The 18,257-nt window shown below is 45.7% G+C and overlaps 1 protein-coding gene across 2 annotated transcripts in view; it reads right to left on the bottom strand.

The window, feature by feature from the left end:
• PSTPIP1 (proline-serine-threonine phosphatase interacting protein 1) overlaps positions 1–18,257 on the bottom strand; it is a 56,621-nt gene that overhangs the window by 34,520 nt on the left and 3,844 nt on the right. For both annotated transcript variants that reach the window (XM_077185644.1, XM_054641770.2), the window contains exon 2: positions 15,614–15,848. In XM_077185644.1, the coding sequence (XP_077041759.1) occupies positions 15,614–15,646 (33 nt within the window). In that variant the 5' untranslated portion in view covers positions 15,647–15,848. The remainder of the gene's footprint in view (positions 1–15,613; positions 15,849–18,257) is intronic.

Raw genomic sequence — 18,257 nt, 5'->3', positions numbered from 1 at the left:
CTAGGATCAATTTCTGCAGACAATCCCTGTAAACCTACAGGCTGTAGTAATATTTCCAGTGCTACAGTCCATTGTTAAAGCCATCACCCCTGAAGAAACAGGATCTCAAGCCCAAAACATTCGTTTTCCTAATGTTTCCAAGGGCAATTTACACACACATCACAGGAAGGGATCCTGCTGTGAAATAAATGAGAAGCAGCAAGTTTTGCCATTCACAGAGAAAAGTAGGAAAGGTTCTTGATAATACCCAGGCAATGGACTTAGCACTTCCCCCCTCTCTCTTTTTTTTGAGGACATTCCAATGGCAGAAGGCATCACTGCTGTAAAAAAATTACCATAAATGGGTCCCTCTGCTTGGCAGAAAGTGTGGTCAGATGCTCCACAACCAGCTCACACCCCCAGCATTTTAATTGTACATTTTCAGATGCAATCAGCTATCTCTCATAGCTGTGTACACAGCTTTCTTGTCCCAGAAATGCTGCCCATGAGGTAAGTGAAAATATCCTGTGGGTTGGTATCACCACAGCAGTCAGCCACTGCCACAGGCAACAAAGGCAGTGATAAGCTCACTGTGAAGTTAGTCTGCCTTTCTGTTCAATATCTCTCTTTGTTCAGTAAATGCTGAAACTCAACTGGTGCCTTCCCCCACCTCTTTTAAACTGGCACAGTTGTTACGCTGAAAGGATGGAGAATTCTTTATGTCTGAGAGAATGCCTATTCAATTCCCTAAACAGGGAGTGCAACCCTAACTTGTTATCAACCCAAAACCATGCACACAAGCACAGCAGTGTGCTGGGGGCAGCCTGATGGGCTGAGTCCACTGGGAATTTCACCAGACCCCTGGAAACATCACTGCCTGCCAGGTTCCTCTGGGCTTTGCTCCCCTGGCTGGCCCTTGCAGAGAGATTTGGCTCCTAAGGAGAACTCCTACTACAGACACTCAATCTATCTTCATTTTGGGGGGCAGTCCTCTCAAAATTTGCTTTCTTGTCCTCCTCTGTGTTCCCAAAGAATGTGGAGGCCCCGTTTCAGAAGCAGCAGGGTCAGAAATGCAAAGCAGGGTGCAAAGGGAGCAGCTCTGGCTGTGCCCTGAGCAGCTCGTGCCGCCTGCCCGGGCTGCAGAGGGACAGGAAACACACAGCCAGGGTGAGACACAAGTGTGAGCTGCTCTGGTCACTCACCCTGGAGCTCTGCTTCTTAATTTCCAACCACAAGGGAGCCATCAATCACTCAGGCCTCAGCTTACTCGCACAAATGTTTCCCTTTCATTTCAACGGCTCTATTTCTTTTTTCACATGTTGTACAACTGCATCCCCTCTCAGCCTCTCCTTGCAAACAAACAAACCTCCTTTGCCCTTTCCTGACATTCTGCTTTGTCATCCCATTGGTTCCCATGTGTTGTTATAGCACTTGTTCAAGGCTGAATAAATCCCTGTTGGACAAGGATGATGCTTTACCACTCCAGTAAAGACCAAGTGATGCTTTGTACCATGGCATTAACGTCAGCTCTCAAAGAAACACTTTTGGTCCATCAGAGGATTGTATTTGCCTTCTTTCACTATCAAATCATAGCAGTGGCACTTAAATGAGCCATGATCTACAGATATATCTGCAAATCTCTCCTCTCCTGCTATTTCATTCAACATGGTCTCAGAGTATATTGGATTTTTTCACTACTGATCTCTTACTCCCATTTTGTACTTTGAAGCTTTGATTTTTATCTGTTTTCTGTTACCTCACTCTTGAAGGTTATCAGATACCTCCTGTAAAATATTTCATTCTACCTTTTTGTTTCAAGCACAGCTATTTCCAGCCCATTCTTCAGGTCTTATGGCAGGATCCAGCACCTCCCCCAGATCAGTGTCTTTGCCCATTTTAGAGTTCTTCCCCTGCTTTGTCTGTTCAGCCCTGTTTTGTTTTTATCTAGTGTCTTAAGGATTTCCTGTGTAGCACCATAACTGACCCCACATTTTCTTTGTCAAGACAATCAGACAGCAAGATTGGATCTCATTAAACAACTGTCTAGCCTTGCTAAGCTGTCTCGCCTCTATTCTATTTTCCATTTACCATTTTGTGTTATAATTAGCACTCTGATGGAGTGGTTTTGCAAAAGCTGTTAAGCTGCACTAGTCAGACAGTGCTTGGTACTTCTCAGAAAGGATTTTGCTATGATTCTAAGAAGTAATGAATAGTCAAAGAACTTATTTTATATTTTTTAGAAATTAAAAAATGCTTTAATTAGATAATAAATATAGGCATTAAATGTGTAAAACCTCATTTGCTTATACTAAAATCTAGTTGTTTGGAAGAGGGCAATTTGACTCACCACCAGTAATTCCTCTCATGGCCAATAAAGGGATTCTGCTTAGTCAAAGCCTGTGTGGCTGTAAAAGAGGATTTAATCCTTGTTGCTAAAAAAGATTAGTTATTCCTCGTTGTCCAACAGGCCTATAATTACCAACAAGAAAGTGCTTGACAGGGATTTCAGTGTTGTGAGCAGAGTTGTGTTGTCCTGAAATTCACCCCCTAATTCTGCACGCGTGCTCTGCTCTCTGCCTGGGGATTTTCTTCTTGTTTCCTTCTTGAAGATCCCCAGTAAAGGAGGGGCAGCCTTTCCTCCCCTCTGCCCAGTGACAAAGTTGCTTCCCTCCAGTGCAATGAGCAGCACTGCTCCTTCAGAGACAAAAGAAATGTGGAGGGGATTCTAGGACTGGAACCTTATAAACTACCCTATAAACCCTTATAAACTGCAACTTCTGTGCTGTAGTTCAAGCAGAACAGTTTTTCCTAGAACACTTGAAAGGAGCCATGGAAGTCTGCAAGCAGAGTTGATGACAGTGAGCACACTGGGATACCCATTCTTCTTTCCACTGAGGATGAACAATGCTGCTCCCTCCCATCAGCATCTTCCTGTGAGATCTGTGCCTTGAGACTGTGCCCTGTCCCTCCTGGTACAGGTTTTCCCATGGGTAACCACCCAGGCAAATGGGGGGGTTAACTGTGGCAGAGATGATTCAGGGCTGGCTCTGGTTCCTGCAGCCACCAGGGAGAGGCTCTGAGGATTTTGCTTTGGTTATGAAAGCTGCAAGGGAAGACTGGCAGTGTCAGTTCCCTGCCCAGGGGGTAGGAAGCACCAGGATTGCTGGGGGGTGACATAATTTCTTCTTACCTTCTGGTGGCACCAAGGTGAGGAACCTTGTGTCTTTAACTCCCTAAGGATCAGCCTTATTCCAGAACATTCCTCTAAGCCTCCTGCTGCTGGGTGCTCAGAGGGAACTGCAAGGCTTTTTGAAGTACAAGAGTTCACATTTTGAAGTGAAAAGGCTCCTATTGTCATAATATCAAGGAGGAAAGACTAAAATGCTGTCCTCATTACTGAAGCAGCTCTCAATAAATAGCTTTTCCAATCGACTGAACTGAAGCAAAACGATTCAAACCCATGCACAAAGCACTCATGGCACACCCTGCATGTCCAGCTGGTGATGGTCTGCAGCAAAACAATCCAAACCCATGCACAAAGCACTCATGGCACACCCTGCATATCCAGCTGGTGATGGTCTGCAGCAAAACGATTCAAACCCATGCACAAAGCACTCATGGCACACCCTGCATGTCCAGCTGGTGATGGTCACAGTGGCATGAGCTCATCAGGCCCTTGTGGCCGTGGTGAGGCAACTCTGGGCTCTTCTGCAGTGGCTGCTCTCCTTGGAGCATTCCTAACCATGCTGGCACCTGGCTTGCCCAGCCAGGGCTTTGTTTAGAGGTGTTTTACATAGCCCAGCTCAGAGCTCTCCCTGCTCCTGCAGGATGAGCCAGCTTGGCAGCACCTCAGCATCTCCCCAGGGCAGCCTGTGCTGCTGAGGCTGTGTGTCCTGTCTGGGGAGGGCCAGAGCTCCACCTGGGCTTGCTGCAGGGCTCTGGGAGCTGCAGGGCTCTGGCAACTCTGCCTCTCAGCAGAAAGGGCTCATCCCAGCACCTCCAGCATCTCCAGCACCTGCTCAGCTGCTCTCTGTAGGGAGCCGGGTGCAGGAGGGAAGAGGGACAGTAACCCCAGGGTACAGCTGGGCAGTGGCACCACCCTGATGGGCAGGAAGGGCTGGAAAAGGAAAATCTCCACAGCAGACACTGGGTGCATTGCTCAGTACCCAGCAGGACAGTGCTGAGCTGGTGTGGTGCTAAACAGAACAGAATCCATCCCCAGTACCTGCTCTGCCTCTCAGGGGGGCTGGCACGAGCAATGACAGCCACAGCAGAGCTCTCAGGGCTTCCTTCAGCCTAATCTGCCCTCATTTAGGAATTACTTGAAATGTATTATCTGCTAATATTAAAAAAAAAAAAAAAAAAAAGCTTTTAAACCCCCTCCACTTTCTCCTAAATTTCAAAATATTTAGTTATTAAAGTTCATTCCTCATCTGGTTCCTAATGATATTTTTCCAAAGCTTGTATCAGAGTGTTCTCACATAGCTGTGGACTGAAAATGCTAAATGCTGCTACCTGATCCAAATAAACTATTATTACAGATATTCAAAGAGAAAAATAACTGAATCTGTTATGAGTATGTTTGGAATTTTTCTCTAAATCAAACTGGTTTTGTATTCATGTCTTGTTTAGTTGTAACAGTTTTAGTAAAACAAAAACTTAAGATCCACTTTTCCAGAGTTAAAAAGGAAATAACTACTGGTGTGAGGAGGAAGTTTAGTGAGAACAGGGCACAGTGAAGTTTTGAACAAGCATCATTTTGACAATATCTTTTTCAACTGTCAGAAAGAAATCCTTTCTATCCACAGTGGTATCACACATGATATCTCAGTCCTGGACTGAAAGTAAGTTGTTCTGACTGAGTTAAATCAATTAATTGTATTCTTGCATCATACCACTGGGTACTGGCCCTGAGTGTTTCAAATCTTGTTCCCTTGATCTGCCAGTCTCCTTGTCAAGTGCTCTGCCAAGGGCTTTGTATGTGTAGAGGAGCAGCAAACAGACTTAAACATGACTTAGAATCTCCAAGTACCTTGGACTGGATATTTCCAGTCAAGGTCATGGCATGGCCTTTCACTGTAATTCAATCACTTGTTTTATGTTTGGTGGTTTTTCCCCTGGTATACTTTAAAATTTCATAGTGTTTTTAGAAATATCCTCCTGATACAAAGTGTTTTGGGAAGTTTACTGCTGCCTTTCTGCACGTGCTCTCCTGGAATGAACAGGACAGCAGTGAGCGCCCTGCTGTGTGTGCTGAAATCCCGAGTGCAGCTCTTATCTCGGGGTGCCCTGCTGTGATAAGAGCTGCTGTGCTGCTGCTTCCTCTTCCTGTTCCTGTTCCAGGGCTGCCTCCCAGCTCTGCTGCACCACAGGGGCACTCAAAGAGCCCTTTGCAAAACCAACCCCAGCTTTTCAGCCTGGCCCTCCTCTGCCTGGCCCTGGGAAAGTGCCAGCACTGAAAAGGCAGCTCAGCATCCCCACTCTGAGCTGAGCACACTCAGCTCACCATGGCCAGAACAGAGCGGTGCCACATCGGAAACCTCTGACCAAAACCTCCTCCCCTGACCAGTGCTAGGTGTGATGTGAGGCCTTTTTCACACATGGTCATGCCATAATCAACTGCTTAGTGGGTTTAAAAGCCTTTGCTCATGCTGTACTGTGTAAGAGTTCCTTCTTCCTACTGGCTGAAATCAGTTGGAATGGATGGGAATGTGATGGGTGCTTGTGCTTTCCAAGACTGACTGCAGAATTTATATGAGCTTAAAAAATCTATTTTTTTAAAGTATTGATGTTTTTTCCCCACATAAGCAGAAAAAGCAAGAAAGAGTAGGTGGGTTGAAGCTGGCTGTACAAGATTTCTGTCATTTCTTGTAAATTCACTCTTTGTGTATCAGAAACATAAATGTTTGCTCAGGATGTAGGTAGGGACATTTTGGTGATAATTCCACGAGTTGACTTGGGCATTTTCCACAGGAGCTTAGTTTGCAGTTTTGCTGCAGTCTGTTCCCTAAATCTGACATGCAGTACCTTTCATGGGCAGCAAATGGTATTTATTGTCAGAAAATAGTAGAGAGGTGAACCTTGAATGGGACCTTCAAAAATTAAAGGGAAAACCACTGCCTCTGCAGCATTCCAATTGCTGGGCTGCTGGACTGCCTCCCCCACTGCCCCTGTAGCAAGATTCTCACCAGGCTTCAAACCTGCAGCAGCCAGGATGGTCAGAGGTAAAACTGAAATTGAGATCCATAAACTATACAGGAGCAGTGCAAATGACACTGAGCAGAACAGTAACTCCTCAGTGGTCTTTTGCTCTTGACCCTGTGGGTTTTCTCTGAGAAGGAAATGGTTGATTTCGAGTTCTGCTGACATAGGAATTTGCTCCTCAGCTTCCTGAGCCCTCGCCTGTAGCCACATTTCTCTTCACAGAGAAAACCAAGGCACAATTCTTCCCAAGAATATTTCTGGGTTTCACATTCTCTGAACCTCAGAGAAAGGAAAAACAATTCTTATCATTTGCTGTGCTTGTGTTTGTACCAAAGTAGAATGCAATATGGAGATTGTTTACCCAAGGTGATGGGGTTTTGTTTCCTTGGCCTACCAGGGCCAAGCATGTGTGTGTGTGTGTGTGTGTGTGTGTGTTGGGACTGTTGCTCATGAGATTCTGTGCAGTGTGTGCAGAGTTGAGTGCTTGGCAGTTTAGATTCAGTTAGCATTCAGTTTAGATGTCATGTAACATAGTGTAATGTAGTGTAGAATAATATAGTATAATAATGTAATTAATTGGCCTTCTGATATCAATGGAGTCCTCCTCATCATTCCCTCCTTTGTTGGGGCTGCCTTGCAAATATTCTATTCACCCTCCTCACTGGCATTCTGGACTGCTCATGTGTTATGTATTAGGCATTCTTACAGTCACAGCATATTGTTTGGCTCTCTTCATGTTTTAATGCCCCCTGATTTGCACAGATCCAAAGTGATGCCTGCCTCACTTTTGCAGGTGGTTTGCTGGCTGGCAGACTCATGGCACACAGGGAGCAGCCTTGGAAAGTCCCAATTCCAGTCTACTAAAAGGACTCTGCTTGTGCTTATTACCTCTGTTTTATGTTGTCTTCTTAATAATTTGATTAAACATTGTTCTGAGTGCAGTTCAGAGCCCCAGTGCTCCTGTGCTAGCAGAAGGAGCCAGCAGACAGATATACATCACAAGAAAAACCATGATGAAAACCTAGGAATCCATTCAGGAAATCCATATAGAACAAACTTCTGGAACACCTCCATGATGGGGTTAATAAGAAATGGGACAGGAGGCAGCAGAATCCCTCAGCAGTTTTTAATGGGAGCTTGATGTGGCTACATGACACAGGTCTGAGGTGGCAGCATCCCTTTGTATTTTCTCCATATGACTTCAGACAACAGCTAAATCCATAATTAAAGTGGCTTCTCCTCGGAAGCCAACAGAGAGGCCAGAAGTGAGAATTTGCACCTGTCTTTCAGAAGGCACAGCACTGTTGTCCTTCTGAAACATGACAGATGAACCTGTCAATGGTGAGATCAGATGTTCCTTCAGTTTCCTACTAAGTAACATTAGCTACACAAGAGAAACTGGAAGAAAAATGAGGAGAAATAGAATCTTACAAGTAGAGGATACTTCTGTTTTGTACAAAATAATGGTCAGAGATTACTTTTGTTTCTATTCCTCTTTGGTTCGTCCACTTCCAGTTTCCTTCTCTGTTATAAGAGGGCTCCTCTCCTTCTACAAGCACTGTGAGCTCAGACCCAGACCACAGTGAGTGAAACTGAAACAGCCCTGACCTGCTAAAGCACAGAGATAACTGTCCACCAGGTCTTGCAGAGCCACTGGAACCAGACCTGCTTAGGTAGTACACTAATTTATTAAAAAAACAATGTGTCTTTCCCCTCCTTGTCTTAAAATGCTTAGAATTGTTTCCTGTCAGTTCTGAAAAAGGCACTTCATAAAGTCACTGCTGAACCTATGCTCCCTTTGTTACTGGTGTCCCCTGGCACATGGGGAAGGGTAAAACTTCAGGAAATATTCCCAGGGTCTTGCTGTAGAAGGGGAATGAATTCAAGATTTACTTCACTTCTTAGTAAAGAGTATTTCAATATCTACATGTTACCAATTCCATTTCACAAGAGATCTTCGCCACCTAAATGATAATTTTCAACACATCCGCTTATTCAACATGATGCAACATTCTTACACTCCATTAGAGTCTGATTGAGACACCCCTGCCACAGCTCCACACCATCCCCCATGTGCTGCCTGTACAGGGAAGGGGAATTGCATTCCAGTGTCTTTCTCCAGCTGTTTTATGTGGGGCTGAACCTGGTGGCAGGAGGACTCCAGGCTGCAGGCAGCGGCTGTGGGCAGGGAAAGCTCCAGTTCCTGTTCCAGAGTGTGCCTTCCCCTGCAGAGCTCCCAGAACCAGAGGGCTTTAGGAGCCTCTCCTCCTCCTCCTCCTCCTCTCTGCTTAGCAAATGCACCTTCATTCTCCATTGTCACCCTGGTTTATTAACATTTTCTAAGCCTTCTGATGTTGACATTCTTGTAACAAACTTTCTCACACACTTTCTGTAAATAACTCATTGTTTTGCATTCCTTTATGGAGGAGGAGAAAGTTGATGGACTGTTGGTTTGTCCTGTGTCATTGGAGAGGTGGCACTGTCACCCTCCAATCCACTGTCACTCTTGGAAAACTATAAATGTTGGAGTCAGAAAGTAAACTTCCCTTTTTTCTTCACCTTGAGAGCAGTGGTGTGAGCTTGTGTTCTTTCATGTCCTATAGCAACACTCCATCTCCAGAGAAAGCCTTTACCAGGTGAGAACTTTTTCATCAAAGCCCAGCTTCATCTTCCAAACCAGCACCCCTACTTCCAGTAAAGCCGTGTTTTCCCACAAAAAAAGATTCTGTCAGAAACCCATGTCCTAACCAAATGTTCATCCAGGCTCTCTCAATGGCAGGGCCCTCCTTTCCTTCTCCTGGTGCTCCTGGGGATTTCCATCCCACTGAGCAGCAGCCCCAGGGCTGTTTGTCAGTCCTGGTTTGTTCATAACCCTGCAGTAATTACAGCACCCACTGCAAGGAGCATTGAGTGATGAGACTCAGACCTCAGAGCTGCTGACCACCTACTTGCCTTTTTGTCTTTGTCCCCACCTTTTATTTTTTATTTTTCTTTCATATTAGGAATACATAGGCCTGGACAAATTGAGAGCAGCACAAAATAGCTTCTGGATTTGAAAAGCTCTTACATTAAAGGAAAAAATCTTGTGTTTATTTATTAATTTGCTCTGAATGAAACCACAGGAATTGGTATCTCTAAGCTAGCCTGAGCTGGTACATTTTCACTTAATTCCCAAGACTGTTGCCTTTCATTTCAAGCAAAGAAAAAGTTGCATGAGGAGCTGTGGAACTTTTCAATTCCTCAGTCTTGTTCAGTGACATTTTTCTACCACTTTAAAGAATTACTAAACTCTGTGTGCAGTAAGGGAATAATTCTCTGGGGAACTGAAAAGCTATTGGGATCCAGATGTATATTTTCAATGTGGGCTTTTTTCTTCACCTTGACACCTTGAGCAAGGTTGAGTGATCTCCATGCAGAGCTGTTCCCCTAGCCCTCACCTCATCTCAGCCCCAAATCCCCAAACTCTTACTGAACAACACAGCAAGCTTTGTACATTATTGAACTCTGGCTGCTGAGGAAAGTTTTATTACAAAACCTAGATGAAACTGGAGATGAAACTAGTGTTTTCTGTGCCAAATGCCCACTGGAATCTACCTTGCTGTGGCAAGGCAGGAAAATGAAATCAGATAAAGGTCTTCTTGAGCTAAAGGAGCTGAAATATAATCAAGCAGCCTAACTTGCCTTCCATACAAGTATGCAATGAGTGTTACTGGATTGAAATTCCAAGTGTTCCCCTGTGCCTAGGAGGCAGCCCAAGTTCAGTGTCTGCAGCCAGTGACTGAAGAAAGAGAGGCAGCTCTGCAGGAGTGTCAGGAGAGTCAGCCCAGAGGGAGGAAAGGGACAGGCTGTGAATCACCCAGTCCTGCCAGGAAAAAATCTGTTGAAATGAGATTCCTAGGGACACTCTGAGATTCACCCTGGAGAAGCTCTGGGTGGAAGGAGAGGCTGAGGGCTGGCACTGCTCAGCCTGCAGAAAGGGGCTCAGTGTGTTTAAATTCCTGTGGGAGGGAGCAGGGGAGATGGAGCCAGTGCAGGGGCACCCAGTGACAGGGCAAGAGGCAAAAAGCACCTGTGGAAATTCAAGAAGTCCTGTTTAAGCACAGGAAGGTTTTTGCTGAGAGGTTGTAGGGGGATACAGTATGGGTAAATGAAGGTGGTATAGAATGTAATCTCATCCCCCAAGGAGTTGCAGCTGGACCAATTACTAAAGATTAGGAGCAGGCCTGATGTTAACAGGCCACACCTGTAGCCAATAAGAACAGTGGTATAAAAGAGTGGATTGGGGGGCTCTGGAGTCAGATGGCTGCTGCAAGGACCAGGAACTGTCAGTGCTTAGAGGAGCTGCCTGTGGGAGACATTGAGGAGGTAAGAAACTCTGGTGATATGGAATCCTTGCACTGTAATGATACTAGAACTCTTGCTATATAAGACAAAAATAATAGAACTCTTGATATATAAGATAACAGGAGGTGTGAGACACAGTATCAGTTTGCCCAGAGAGGCTGTGGAGGCTCCACCTGTGCAGATGCTCTGAGCTCCTACTGCAGTGACTGGGCCTGTGCTGGGTGAGGTGAGGCTGGAGATGTCCAGAGGCCCCTGTCAGCCACTCTGTGACTCTGCCTCACAAATGCACCTCAGTGGGCTGCTCTAACAAGCCAGAGGACACCCTCTGATCTCTGAGTGAGGCTCCATTTCAAGCTAGGTGTGACAAACACTCTGTAAGTGGTGGTGGTTAGATGTAGCTGTGTACATGTGGGCAGAGTCCATGACTCATCTATTCCATATTTAAAATACAGACTCATGGCACACTTAAAACTGGCAGAAATAAGAATCCTCCCCTTCCCTGAGCCCAAGTAAAACCAACCAACTTTTGCAGAGCAGGATAGATCAAAACAAACCAGATACAGCTGTGTAAAAATATTAACAAAGTTGTCACAGTGACTTAATTCATCAATCAACCAATTTTAATATTCAAACCTCTCAGTTGCAACATGGTCATCAGAAAATTATAATAAAGTGTATTTAAATGTCTAATTATCTCAGTCACTGACCCAAAATGAACTCTCTGTAAATCCATTCATCTAGTGTTAGTTCATTTGAGCTTCATTTTAGCTGTTGTGCTCTGCTCAGAAGTGACTTGTGAAACACCAGTGTTTCCATAGCCACAATGACTGCTCAGGTTTTCTACTTATAATTTCCTCTGGTTTCAATGACTGTTGTGATTGCTCCCCCTCCACGGGTGCTTCTCATTGCCTCAGGGAGCTAATGTCTCTGAGCAGCTGGGGAAATGGAGGAAGAAATTACATGTACAAAAAAGAGTAGAGCAGCCTCTTCTGTGGAGATGAAGTCGACCTCACAACAAACACAGACATCAGCTGGGCAACCAGTCCAACTTTTCCAAGCTGGTTCCCCCTTTATTCCCCATTTCCATACATCCTGCAGCAATGCCTTGGCCTGGATGTGAGCAGCACTGTGGCCATGGCCCCACCTCTGGAGCTCAGGGAGTGCAGGGCCAGGGCCATGGCCCCACCTCTGGAGCTCAGGGAGTGCAGGACAGGCTGACAGCAGATCCCACCTGTGTGCTGTTGTGCAGGGAGATGATTTATCTTAACCTGCCTTGTGTCAGTAGGGCCAGATGCAACTGGTGCCATGCCATTCAAATCAAACTCAGTGGGACCCTCTTGCAGAGCTGGGATGCCAGGCTGGAAGGTTTGCCAGCCTCATCCCTGCCTGTCCAAGCTCAGCCTCAGCCAGCAGGAGCCTTCCCAGCTCCAGTTCCTCCCAACAAACCTGCCCAGTATCACTTCCTCCTCACATACCTGCTGCAAAACAATGGGCCCTGCAAAGCTCAGCCTCTACAGGAAAGCAGGGTAGCTCCTGCTATATAAAAACACTTCCTATATTGAGTAAAACAATTGATGCTGTATTTCTTCAGCATGTTGCCTAATAAGTTTAGGAAATAGCTTTACTGTGACTTTTATCACCACAGAGCTCTTGTTCCACAGTTAAGAGTCTCATCAGAAGCTAAATTATTTGTGAAGCTAATTACATCTCTTTTGGCATATATAACAGACCATTGTGTGAAAAAGCTGAAGTAGAAGTTGAGAGGCTCATCTACAAAGTCAGCTTCACACTGAACCTGAGGCTGAACATGGCCTGAAGTCAAAGCCAGAGACATTAAAGATCTTTGTAGAGTCCCTGCTCCTGGAGCACTCCCATGGCTCCCACAGCTGCAGTGTCTGACCACAACCACAGCTCCACAGGCAGGGATAGGAAAGGACCAGCCCACAGCAGGGCAGGGGAGCAAATCCCCCCAGCTCATGTTCAAGGCCTGCTTCATGTTTCCTGGCCTGCATCTCCCCCACACTTTTATATGTGAGCTGTGAGAATTCACAAGCCCCAAGCTCATTCCACAGCTGAGAAGGAGCAAGCATTTCACACTTCAAGCACTTATTTTTAAATCCTAAGTACCTTAGGAGCCCATGACACGTTTTCAGAATTGACTTGGCTGCTTGAGTTTGATTCAAAGCTGTATGAAGGAACAGATTTGCTCCCACTCAACTCTGGGTACTTTGGAGCCTGCCCCAAAACCAACCAGCTCCTCTGGAAGTTTTCCTTATTCCCTGTTCCCAGGTGGGTATGGCAAAGCCAGGAAGTGGTACCAGTACCTTCCTATCCCTTGGCCAGAAATAGGTGCATTTCAGGGGCTGCAGCTGCAGTTTTGAGCAGCAGGATGGAGGGAGACTAAATAGAAGGAAAAGGCAGTGACAGCAATTGCAAAGGAAAAGCAACAATGAGTGTGAGAACAGAGAATGAGACTCAGACACTCTGTGACTGAGGGGGAAAGATTTTCTTGGATAGTGGTTTTTGTAACAAACAAAATTGCTGTTGCTCTGCCTGTTAACATAACCCCATTAACATGGAACGTGCTGGTGCCACACACACACTCCCCTTTAGCATGGGAATTTCCCTGCCTGTCTCATGTGATGCTGGAGAAGACAGGTAACATCTGCCAAGCTTGTACAGCAGCCCAGCAGAATATTAATCCATCAGCAACTTCCCTGCACTGGCTATCAAACCCCATCTGAATTTCCATCTCACTAACATTTTCCAAAAAATATTTTCAGAGGATAGAAAACTTCTGCTAGGAAGCACATTTTAGTGCAGACTTTGAGCAACTGTCCCTTAAACCATTACAGAGAGTGTGGAGTATATAGAAATAAAAACTGTAATTTAAAAATCCATGGGTTTTTTGCTCAGGCCATGCTACAAAGAAAATGAAAGTGAACTAAATGTGGAAGTTTTAGTATAGTACTATCACTGCTACATTTATTTGGAAAAGAGAGGATAACATTTAAACCTGTTATGAGGAGCAAGTTGCATTTTCCTGGAAGACAGCACAGCCTGTTCTATGAACAGGGAGAACTTTGGGGAGGGATTCTCTGCTTGTTGGGAGAGATCTCCTGCTTTTAGGGTTTCTTTCCATATTTTACATTGGGGCAGGTCCTGAGGAAAGCCCTGCTTATCCAAAAGTTTCCTGATGGTGGAGCAGGGAGCAGCTGTTCAGGGTGAGGCACAGGGAGGGGTGCAGCAGTCAGAGGTCAGGGCTCTGTGCTGAGGCACCAACCAGGGGCAAGCACCTTCTGGGTGTCCATCAGAAAGTTTCTGCTCAGTGTACAGACCAAATACAGGAGATAATTGCTCGCTGAAGCAAACCACATGAATACATTTTCCTCTCACAACAGAACCTTATGAATGCAAAAATATTTGCTGATCTTGTGATCTGGGGGGCATGCTGCACGCTTGTTCTGTGTTGTGCAACATCCTGTAAGTTTTCACTTTTAAAGACTTACTGTATAGCTGTAGCTTCTATACTGCAACCTGATACATTTTTGCCCTCCTAATCAATCTGGGCAGTACATTTCCAGCCAAAAAATATGAAATCCAAAGATGCTTTCCTTTAAATAAGGTGTTAGCTTCAAAGCTAAGCAAGGATTTGAGTCATGGTAATGTGACTAAGCACAGGGCAGAAGTTTAGGGAAGAAGAGCCATGAAGAACCAGCCTGGCCAGATTGTCAGCTGGCATTAATCACCCTCACACTACTGCCATAGCTTGACTGATTCTCCCTGAAGACCAAGGCGTTGAAAAGTAACTACCCCAAATGTCCCAGCCCTAAAAGTCAGGGGGTTTGTTTTCCTAGGAAGCTCAGCAATGCAAGGGCTGGAGCTCCCAGGGCAGCCCCCAGCTGTGTCCCACCCTGTGCACTGCCCTGTGCAGTCAGAGGGTGCAGAAATGAGGAGAATCTCACATAGGTGTGGTCATGCACAGTTGGTCCCAACATCAACAGCGACTTTCGTATTTCCTCATTGTATTTTTATTCTTTTTAACTGTTCAAATCTAGTCCTGCAAAGGGGGTGGGGAGGGCTTCCTGGAAGTGCCCAGAGGATGGTGGTTCACTGAAATGTGTTTTTGCCTCTGCCCTTCTGTTTTCTACCAAGAGAGGGTTTACCCTGAAGCGTGGGTGGAGAGAAAGAGAGCACAAGCAGAAAGAATTCATATAGCTTCATGTCTTTCTTTAAGTCAGTCCTTGATGCTAAATAACTGATTGCCCAGAAAAGAGGCAACCACATAACATCCTGTTTACTCAACTGTGCAATGATAGAATTTTGATTTTGAACTTTCATTCTCCAATTGCAAGAGAAACTCAGATTATCAAAGAGAAATTACCAAGGTGCTTTTACCTTGTAACTGCAGGGAAAGAGCTTAAAAGCAGGAGACCAAAAGGATTCTCAAACAAAAGTCAAATAACAGGTATGGAGCAGATCTCCTTGTTTCAGTATTTGCTGGTTTAAGGTCAGCTGTGAGGGTTTGGGCTTAGCTGTGGAGTGTCACTGCTGGTCCTTTCTGACCTGTGCTGCCTCACAGCTCCTGGGCTCTGCATGCCTGGGAATGCTCCTGGCAGCAGGGTGGGAGCCTGGAGGGAGCTGAGCAGGAGCATTTTGCTCACAGCTGCTGGCTCTGCTCTTCAGCAAACAGGAGGGAATTCAGCTTATAATTAGCAACAGCTCACCTGGGAGCCACTTGTAGACCTGAGGACACTCACTGCAAGCAGGTTCTTAGCACTGTGACACAGACAAATCCATGTCCCTTTCAAAAGAGGCTTCTGGCCCTAGCACAGGAGCTGGGAATGTCAGTGGTTTTATGGGGACTGGATATAGACTCTACACTGCATCCTTCTGCCCAGGATCAAACACACTACTAAACACTATGTTTTTGCTTGGAGACAAATTTGGATTTTTACTAAATTAAATTGAGAACACAGAAAAGCATTAAATTAGTTTAAACTATATATAGAACCAAGTTGCATTGAAAAAAAATTAAAATACAGGTACATTGAATACAGGAAACACATAGTAAATGCTCACTTACCCAAAAAGCATCTTTAAACTGCAGCTGGGTCATTATTATTGCTGTGTGGAGGGGTAGGAATCCTTCAGCAAGTCTGTTGTGGGGTGAGAGTGGCAGCAGGCACAGCTCTGAGCCTCGTCACTGCACCCCAGCCCAAGCAGAGAGTGCAGCACATCCACAGACCTGGCCCTCCTGAGGTCAGGCTGGTGCCAATAGCATGGGGCTGTTCCAGGCAGCTCAGAGAAATGTCCTGTGGCTGTGAGGGACAGAGGGCAAAAGAGCTGTTGCTCATACACAGAGACAGGCTCAGCACCCGCACCCCAAACCTGTTTCTCTTCTGGTAAACAGTTAATATTGAAATGAGGAAGCAAGGAGATGTCAAATGGTGTCAGGCTGCTCCTTGCCATGGGTGTGTGTGAGCGGGCAGGAAAAAAATAGAGGGGAAAAAAAAAAGGCACTAAGTTCAGTAATATGATTTGATCAGCTGCAGGAAGAGAGAGGACAATTACAGTGCAAAAGAAACCAGCACAATACAAAGAGACAAGCTATTCTCTAATGCTGTGGTCTTGCAAAGAAAAAGAAGCAAAAGAAACATAGGTGCCCCATTTCTGCAGCACCTTCTGGGGCTAGCCTCTGCACATGGGAAGCTTAGCTCAAAGCTGCATTTTGCAGCTGGAAAGGCTTTTCAGGACTCAGGTTAAATTAAGAACCCTGAGAATTGTGCAGGTGTCTGCACACATTTAGATACATGGATGTCGATGTAGAGAACAGTCCTGATTTGCATGCCCTCACATAAATGTTCATATGAATATGCAAGATATGTGGAATTTAGAAGTAAAATCCAAAGTCTTGACAAAGAAGAGAACTAAGAGTTTGTTAGCACCAGGACCTGAGCAAAGCCTCACAGACCAGTGAAGGAGCAGCACCCAGAGCACACTCAGCACATTGCTGACACCAGGTATTTCAGGCAGCTCCTCAAATCAGCTCCTCCAGTTCTTATAACACAGTTGCAAATACCTGAGCACAGGGTAACACTTCTAAAGTTTCCCTGAAACCCTTTCTAAAGCACCTGTCCTCCAGGTGAGGTTGCCTCTGTTCACCTCCTTAGGATGTTTTAAGCATTCTTAAATACTCACTTGCATTTTTGGGGTGTAGGAAAAGAAAAGAAAAATAGTCCTGTGGTGGTTGCCTATGTGAAAGCTGTCTGTCCCCACCAAGAACACATCAGGACTCACTGATTTCCAGCTGACTGACTGACCCTGCTCTGGGTGCTGCTGTTCCCTGCTGCCCCCAGCAGCCCTGGGCAGATAATTTCTGAGTGGGGAACTCTTGCAACTTCCCTGGGCTCCAGCAGGACTCAGGGCTCTGCTCAGAGAGCTCTGCAGCAGCTGGGGGCTGTAGTTACCCCATCTCATTCCATGGGCAGTCTGTAGCTGCTGTTTAAAAGAATTTACAATGTCCCTTCCTGATGGTCTGAAGAAGACAGGGAATGTGCAGGGACTGTGTGAGGGAAAATGAAGTGCAAGCAGAGGAGGGCAGACGCGAGTCTGGAGGGTCAGAGGTGTAGCAGGAAGAAATCATGATTGCATAAGAGTGGGAGGAGAAATGTGAGGATTCACTTGCAGACAGTGTTGAGGAGAAAGGAGTGAAGCTTTCTTCCAGAAGGGCAAGTTCCTTGAAAAAATGTATTTTGAGGGCATGGGCACTGGTCATACTTGATCTGTATCGAAAAAGAAAAGGATCTTTTTAGAGAGCTTTATCTCAGTCCTTCCAAACCCAAATGCTTCCTGTTACTATTTCCAAGTTACAGCTGTGTTTTGAAACCATCTTTGCTGCTGTTGGGGTTCATAAAAATAAATTGAGTGTGTTTTAGCCCTCTAAAATGTTACACTTCTTTCCTGTTATTTTTAGTTTGGCCTCCAGCCACAAAGCCAATTATTTGACTGAACCTCACACTGGGCTGAGCCTGCATCCATCCCACCCAAGAGCTCTGGTGCAGCACAGTCACCTCCCAGCAGCTCCCAGCTCTCTCTCCAACACCATCAGCATGGGCAGCTCACTGTGCTGTGGGTTATAGCTGATATTTTTGTCTGACATCTGGGAGGAATGATGAGGAGGACTCCATCTTATCAGAAGGCTAATTAATTACATTATAGTATATTATTCTATACTATATTACACTATATTAGATTACATCTAAACTGAATCTGCCAAGCACTCAACTGCACAGAATCTTGTGACTGTCAGCCAACAGTCCTGATACACACACACTTGGCACTGGCAGGCCAAGGAACCAAACCACCATCACTGTGGGTAAACAATCTCCATAGTGCATTCTACTCTGGCACAACACAGGAACAGCCAATGAGATAAGAATTGTTTTGATCATTCTGTTCTCTGCTTCTCTCACTGCTTCTCTCAGGTTCAGAGAGTGTGAATCCTGCAGTGGGTGAGCTCCTCAGACCAGCCCAGGGCAGGTCTCCAGGCCGAGTGTTGTCAGAGCAGCTGGTGTGAGTCCCAGCCCTGGCTGTGATGAAGCAGATTTGGGTTGATTTGGGTCCCTGGCCCAGGCCCTGGTGACACTGGGTTATGTCCATGGGCACTGCACCGTGCAGGGGTGGCTTTGCAGGGCTTTACCAGGGGGACAGGATTCTGTATCCCCTCT

The sequence above is a fragment of the Agelaius phoeniceus genome, chromosome 13 (genome assembly GCF_051311805.1).
Source record: "Agelaius phoeniceus isolate bAgePho1 chromosome 13, bAgePho1.hap1, whole genome shotgun sequence".
In the NCBI taxonomy this organism is placed as follows: domain Eukaryota; kingdom Metazoa; phylum Chordata; class Aves; order Passeriformes; family Icteridae; genus Agelaius; species Agelaius phoeniceus.
Note: the sequence above shows the minus strand (reverse complement) of the source record. Positions and strands in the feature narration are given on the sequence as shown.